This window comes from Nerophis lumbriciformis, linkage group LG13 (assembly GCF_033978685.3).
Source record: "Nerophis lumbriciformis linkage group LG13, RoL_Nlum_v2.1, whole genome shotgun sequence".
Classification (NCBI taxonomy): domain Eukaryota; kingdom Metazoa; phylum Chordata; class Actinopteri; order Syngnathiformes; family Syngnathidae; genus Nerophis; species Nerophis lumbriciformis.
Window position 1 is genome coordinate 39,505,421 of NC_084560.2, and position 8,293 is coordinate 39,513,713.

General features: G+C 37.2%; 1 protein-coding gene across 1 annotated transcript in view; it reads left to right on the forward strand.

The window, feature by feature from the left end:
• epsti1 (epithelial stromal interaction 1) overlaps positions 1-8,052 on the forward strand; it is a 12,538-nt gene extending 4,486 nt beyond the window's left edge. Inside the window, exons 7-8 of the mRNA XM_061970522.2 lie at positions 1,299-1,390; positions 7,479-8,052. Coding sequence (XP_061826506.2) covers positions 1,299-1,390; positions 7,479-7,540 — 154 coding nt within the window. The 3' untranslated portion in view covers positions 7,541-8,052. The remainder of the gene's footprint in view (positions 1-1,298; positions 1,391-7,478) is intronic.
• The last annotated feature ends 241 nt before the right edge of the window (positions 8,053-8,293 follow it).

The following is an 8,293-nucleotide window of genomic DNA, read 5'->3' on the forward strand; positions in this document are numbered from 1 at the left end:
ATATGTCATTTATTAGCGTTATAGTCCCTGTTTATTAGCATTTTTTTTCCAAAATAATGTTTTAACAAATTATTTAAAACAATATATTTCGTTTTTTTGTATTGATGATTTTTGAAATGTAATACAGTTACAAAAAGTAATAAATAAAATAAATTTAAACGAAATATTTTTTTATTCTTGTTTTTACTGAGTTATTTAAAAATGCTTTTAAATCAGAAAACCTTTTATAAATTTTTTTTTTTTTTACAAAAACGCAATTTTAACAAATCAATCAAATATATTTGAATTCAATTTATTAAAAGGTGGATTGAAACAATCTCAAAACAATATATCTAACCTAACACATTTACAACATATGTGAACAAAAAGTAAAATAAAACAAAATTAAATCTTTTTTTGAAATTCTTGTTTTTACTTGGTTATTTAAAAATGCATTTATATCAGAAAAGCTTTGATAATTTTCACAAAAATAGCATTTGAACAACTATTTTTTGTAAACTGAATTTATTAGGAAAAATGAAAAAAAAAGAAGTATTTTCTGACTTTTTACAAATTAAATCAATTTAAATATATATGAATACAATTTATTAAAAAAAATTAAAACAATCTCAAAACAATGCATTTCATTTATATTAAAATATATATATATATATATTGTTTTAAAGAAAAATAATAATTCAATTTAAAAAATCCTTTAATACATTTTTACAAAATAACATTTGAACAAAACAATTAGAAATCAAATCAATGTAAATATATATGAATAAAATGTATAACAAGTTCATTAAATCATTATCAAAATAATAAATATTAGGATTGTTTTTAATTTATTACTTGTTTTTAAAAGAGAAAAACTAAATCAATGTAAGTGTCATTTATTTAAAAAGTAATAATGCTTGAGCACACTTAGTACAATATTGAAAGAATATAAATGCTGTATTACTAAGTACATAATACAGTTGTATTATAACATGTGAATGTATGTAGGAGATGATGAATAATCCACTTTAGTCACTTTAGTTGAAGTCTTCCTCCTCCCTGCTGCACATGAATTATGAATTACGAGTTCTGTCATCGCACGGCCAGCTGGAAACACATGTGGAGCGCGAGCAAGCATGCATGCTTAAAAAGCTGCACATGTACTGTAAATCTGTCAGAGTGGGTGGAGTCAGGGGAGGTCACATGATGACGCATGAGTAAAATGGCAGGAACAAGGAAGTGGATGCAATGGCCGCAGTTTGACCCTGAAACAGACTATTTGTTTATGTTTCTTATGAAGTTGTTTTGATTGTTGTCAGAGTGAACTCGGCCTTCCTGCAAAACCTCGATGGTCGTGATGGCTGTCGTCAGAGCTCACCTGGACCCCATGACGGTTGGGCGGCGGCAACAGGTGAGCGCATGCAGATGTAGACAAAGCCTCTTATGATATTTCAAATGCAGCTACTGCCATCTCGTGAAGGACAGTACAACAAAAACTACATGAGGGGGTTGCCCACAGCCACTGCTGTAAATGTTTTCTTTGGAATACCAAAAGGATCGAAGTCACGTTGAAAGCGGCGAGACACGCCCTTTGAGTATTTTGTCTGTTTTTTTAATCACTTTTTATTGATGTTACTTAATTATAAATTGCAAACTACTGTAGTTAAATCAACAGCACCCCTGCTGGTTGCAGCCAACTATTATTAGCGGCCGATAAATGCTTTAAAATGTAATATCGGAAATTATCGGTATCGGTTTCAAAATGATCGGTATCGGTTTCAAAAAGTAAAATGTATGACTTTTTAAAACGCCGCTGTACGGAGTGGTACACGGACGTAGGGAGAAGTACAGAGCGCCAATAAACCAATCACATAATATCTACGGCTTTTCACACACACAAGTGAATGCAAATCATACTTGGTCAACAGCCATACAGGTCACACTGAGGGTGGCCGTATAAACAACTTTAACACTGTTACAAATATGCGCCACACTGTGAACCCACACCAAACAAGAATGACAAACACATTTCGGGAGAACATCCGCACCGTAACACAACATAAACACAACAGAACAAATACCCAGAACCCCTTGCAGCACTAACTCTTCCGGGACGCTACAATATACGACCCCAGCCACCCCAACCGACCCCGCCCACCTCAACCACCTCAGGGAGAGCATGTCCCAAATTCCAAGCTGCTGTTTTGTGGCATGTTAAAAAAAAAATAATGCACTTTGTGACTTCAATAATAAATATGGCAGTGCCATGTTGGCATTTTTTTTTTCCATAACTTGAGTTGATTTATTTTGAAAAACCTTGTTACATTGTTTAATGCATCCAGCGGGGCATCACAACAAAATTAGGCATAACAATGTGTTAATTCCACGACTGTATATGTCGGTATCGGTTGACATCAGTATTGGTAATTAAGAGTTGGACAATATCGGATATCAGCAAAAAAGCCATTATCGGACATCTCTGATAAATGTGTATTATCCTATAAACATGTCTGGTAAAAAAAAAAAAAAAGTAAGGCTCCATTTTTTGAATGTGCTAGCTTGATGCTAATTTCCATTGCATATGCCATATACATGCTAATGATTAGCATTAGCGTTTCTACATGGCGATTTCAACACCTCAGAATTTGTTAATGACAACTACAACTAAGATAAATGTTACAATCAAACAGCTGATGTGTCATAAATACATTACTTACAGTATAAACACTCAACATTAGACAAGATTTGCACATTCAACTTAATGGCAAAGACTACTTCCAGACTACGGAAACACACAAGAGACAAACTAAAATGAATGCATACTTAATAAATGAGACTAAGAAGTGTAAGAAAACTAGATATAACGACTGGACAGACAGCACAATGTTAAATATGTGTTGTTTTGTATTATTAAACAGATTATAATGTATATTACACACATAGTGACTGAATATTGGTCCTGTTGAGTACTGGTATCAAGTCCCAGGTATCGGGATTTGTTACCGTATCGCTTTTGCACTGCCTTTTTGTTTTTTTTTGCAAAAGGTACAAACGACTCCAGCGTCGCCTCACTTGTTACCAAAATTATGACAATATTTACGTCTTTTTTAACTTTTTCATTTTCCAAAATATCTTTATTTTTAGGATTTGACAATTTATTTATTTTTCATTCACACCTTGGGACATCAAAACTAAGAAAAACATTTGCAAAATTAAAAAAAAAAAAAGTCATAAATACAAATCAAATAATAGAATAAACTTTATTCATCCCAAAATGGGGAAACAGCGTGGTTGCAGTACAGATACAAAAAGTCTACCAAAAAAAATGTAAAAAAAAAATAAAAAATTAAACACATGATAACAGGAGGGAAACATTAAAAGAACATAAATAACATTAAGAGAGCTCATAGCTGCCACTTCAGAGGCGCTATTTCTACATATAGCTACAAAAGTAAAACACAACCAAAAAAACAAGACAATTGCAATAATAATAATAATGATATATCTTATTTGTAAAAAGCACTTTACATCGAGTAAACAACCTCAAAGTGCTACAGTGCATTCAAAAAATAAAAAGATAATAAAAAATCAATAAAAATAAAAACTAGAACAGCCAAATAGCTAAAACTAGTATGCATATATCAAAAAAAAAGTTCTTTTTAAAAAGAAGGGTTTTTAAGCCTTTTTTTGAAGTATGCACAGTCTGTGGTGCCCTCAGGTGGTCAGGGAGAGCGTTCCACAGACTGGGAGCAGCGGAGCAGAAAGCCCGGTCTCACATTGTTCGTAGCTTTGTCCTCGGAGGTTAGCCTGTCCGGAGCGGAGGTGTCGTGTGGAGGATTTGGGGGTGAGTAGTTTTTTGAGGTAGAGGGGGGCATTTCCATGGAATAAATAATAATAGATATTGTGCACAAAACACCCAACAAGGCACACAGGAGAGCCGACTCCATCCTACGCTGCCCACTAGCTCTCGGCCAATGTCCGGTCCGCGTGGATTAGCCAGAATCCGTCCAGGGAGACCGAAATGTCCGATAGGTGCTCATTAAACCAGGGGTGGGCGACGTTCAACGCTAGCGCCGCAGTCCCGGTCTCTTCCTCCGGTCTCTCCACGTGGACTCTGGTGTGGCACAGAGCCAGCAACCGGTCTCCGGTGCAAACATGGCTGCGGCTCCCGCGAGGCAGATCCAAAAAATTCACCAAAAAATTACTTGCGCAGTCCTGAAAGGGGCCCGATCCGAAAGACCAAAAAAAACCCCACAAAACTAAGAGTGAAACATCAAGGACACACAAGAGCGGCGCCATCTGGGAAAACGATATTAAACAGGAAGTCGGGCTTTTTACACTCGTATGCCAGTCAGGGATGTAAAACATTACAATTCATAAAGTTTTCATGAGGGCCACAGTTTGACACTGGAACAGATGAATGGTGTTCACAAGTTTGTGTCCTCACTGCAAACAGTCAGTGTTCAAAAACAAGAAAAAAAAAATACAAAAATGAGGGGTATTTTACTTGTACTGAGCAAAATTATCTGCCAATAGAACAACAAAATTCGGCTTGTCAAGACTTTCCAAAACAAGTAAAATTAGCTAACCTCAATGAACCCAAAAATACCTTAAAATAAGTATGTTCTCACTAGGGATGTCCGATGATGGCTTTTTGCCGATATTCCGATATTGTCCAACTCTTTAATTACCGATACCGATATCAACCGATACCGATATATGCAGTCATGGAATTAACACATTATTATGCCTAATTTGGACAAGCATGTATGGTGAAGATAAGGTACTTTTAAAAAAAATTAATAAAATAAGATTAATAAATTTAAAAAAAATTCTTGAATAAAAAAGAAAGTAAAACAATATAAAAACCGTTACATAGAAACTAGTAATGAATGAAAATGAGTAAAATGAACTGTTAAAGGTTAGTACTATTAGTGGACCAGCAGCACGCACAATCATGTGTGCTTACGGACTGTATCCCTTGCAGACTGTATTGATATATATTGATATATCATGTAGGAACCACAATATTAATAACAGAAAGAAACAACCCTTTTGTGTGAATGAGGGAGGGAGGTTTTTTGGGTTGGCGCACTAATTGTAAGTGTATCTTGTGTTTTTTATGTTGATTTAATAAAAAAAAAACGATACCGATAAAAAAAAAACCCGATACCGATAATTTCCGATATTAAATTTTAACGCATTTATCTCTAATTCTCACTAATAACAAGTGCACTTTTCTTGATAGAAAAAACAAATAAGAGACCCTTTTTCTCAATATGTTGAAAAATATTCTTAAATGAAGTAAATGCTAGTGCCACTATCTTGACATAATGATATGCGCTCGGCATTACATTTCTTGCATTTTCCCATCGATAACATGACATCATCGCGCCAAGCGCGTGCTCTTTCAGTCAATTAGTGCGCAAGGAATATATATATATATATATATATATATATATATATATATATATATATATATATATATATATATATATATATATATATATATATTAGAGATGCGCGGATAGGCAATTATTTCATCCGCAACCGCATCAGAAAGTCGTCAACCATCCGCCATCCACCCGATGTAACATTTGATCAGAACCGCACCCGACCACACCCGCCCGTTGTTATATATCTAATATAGACGATGCAAGGCATTAGTGAGGTTATAAAGCTTTTGCCTGTTAAAGAAAGGAGACTGATCCAATGCAGCACAGACATTCCCGTGCCACGCTGTCACGACCCAGACGCACACCAGTGCGCAATCATATGGGAGCCGCGCTGAGCGCACCTCCAAGCACGTCGCGCTGCCGGCGACGGCCGGGTATGGGCCTGACGCTCCAGCGCCATCCATTTTCAGGGCTAGTTGATTCGGCAGGTGGGTTGTTACACACTCCTTAGCGGGTTCCAACTTCCATGGCCACCGTCCTGCTGTCTATATCAACCAGGGTGAGCCCCACCCCTTTCGTGAGCGCACTGCGCGCGGAGTGACCCCTGTTACGCGCCCCCGGCAACAGGGGTGGCGGGCAGGTAAGCTGCGCGGGCGGATCGCGCGGAGTGACCCCTGTTACGAGCCCCCGGCCACGGGGGTGGCAGGCAGGTAAGCTGCTTACCTGCTGCGCGTGACGCCGGCCGTGGCGAAGGCGGACGAGGCGGGGTGTCGGTGCGGTGGTGACCCTGGACGTGCGTCGGGCCCTTCTCGCGAATCGCCTCAGCTACGGCTCCCGGTGGGGCCCTCTCGGGGGAAGGGGCCTCGGTCCCGGACCCCGGCGAGGCGTCCCTTCTCCGCTCCGTGAAAAGTGTCCATCTCTCTTTTTTTTTTTCTTCTGTTGTGGCATATGCAGCAGGTGCCTGCTCGTTTTTTGTATGTGGGTAACAACATTTAACTATGTATATATATTTACGAATTGGTTTAACTGCCACCCGCCTGAATCAATTTAAAATCTAATTTTTTTTTTATTTCAACCGCCCGACCCGCGGATAAAATCTAATTTTTTTTAATTTCATCCGCCCGATCCGCGGATGTGCCCGCAAACCGCGCATCTCTAATATATATATATATATATATATATATATATATATATATATATATATATATATATATATATATATATATATATATATATATATATATATATTTTTTTTTTTTTTTTTTTTTTACAGCCCGGCCCCCCGACCAAATTTTTTTTAATTGTAATTTTGAAGAATTTATCTGAATATGCATGATCTATTTCTATTCAAAATTGTTTGAAATGTCAAATGTTTAAATATGATTTGCCGCTCGGGCAAATCATATGGTCTAAAAATGCATTTTTCCATCGACAACATGACATCATCGCGCCAAGTGCGTGCTCTTTCAGTCAAATAGTGCGCATATATACAGCCCGGCCCCCGGCCAAACATTTTTAATTGTAATTTTGAAGAATTTATCTGAATGTGCATGAACTATTTCTGTTCAAAATAGTTAGAAATGTCACATGTTAAATGTTTAAATATTAACTGTCAGTTTACTGTACTGTGCCAACTGTACTACTATATGAGTACCTATTTTCTATTGTTTCATTGAAAATAAAACAGCAAAGTCCATTTGGCTGTCATCTGTTTTAATTATGAGACACAATTGTGTCAAAGTCATGATTTTTTTTTTTCATGCTTGAAATAAGAATTGATTACTTAAAAAAAAAGAAGTAGTTTTATACTTGTGAGTGTTGATGACACAGCTTTGCAACACTTGATATTCTAGTTTCAAGCATGTTTTACTCAATATAGGTCATCAAATCTCAGCAACAAGCTGTAATATCTTACTGAGATCATTTAGGACCAAAACACTTAAAACAAGTAAAACACTCTAACATAAAATCTGCTTAGTGAGGAGAATTATCTTATCAGACAGAAAATAAGCAAATATTACCCTTATTTGACATATTTAATATTACTTAGATTTCAGTTTTTGCAGTGCACCTAAAGAACTGATAGTATTCTCAATTCCAAAGCTGGACCTGGACCAAGACCAGTATCAAGACCTGGACCAAGACCTGGATTTGGCTTTGAGTGAACTTTAGCGAAGAAGTGAGTCAAGCCTTCCTGACGGCGACTACTATCAGACACAGACTTTATTCAACGCTCACTTGATTGGCACTTTCCAGTGGCATTCAAAAAGTTCAGGTGGGGGTTTCTACTATCTGTCTGCTTGCACCGACCGGTGACTCACTTTTATTTTTTTTTAGTCCTTGCAACACTTTTTGAATTGTTTTTTTTTCTCTCGCCGTGACTCATCATCTTCATGTCTTGAGTGAATCAATATGTGCAGCTGCAAGCAAAAGCGTTCCACCCAAATAAATGATTATTTTCTGGTGCAAAACTTAATGACAGTAATATTAAAATATAAAGACACCGCTGGGAGAGGACTGGATATCATACTTGAATGAAATGAAATGTCCCGTACATTTATTATTATTTTATTCCAGCATGTTGACATCTGCCAGGGCAGAAACAATATGTCATTGTTTGCTTTGCTGGGTCTCTCTTCACAAATAATGGCGTCATTAAACGACTTTGACTTGGAAACTCTGCTCTTTGTGTCTTAGTGGATTAACGCTCGACACACGCCGACTTTGAACGACAAACAATAGTTCAAAATAAGGACGAGTAGCAGAAATAACCACCGTGGGGGGGGAACGCGGAGCCCCGTTCAACTTGCCAGGGTCCCTGATACTCAGAACCCGAGGACCTCCGACGAGTTCAGTATTTTGTGGAAAAGTGTGCCTCAAAAGTCAGCCATGACCATACTTGCCAACCCTCCAAATTC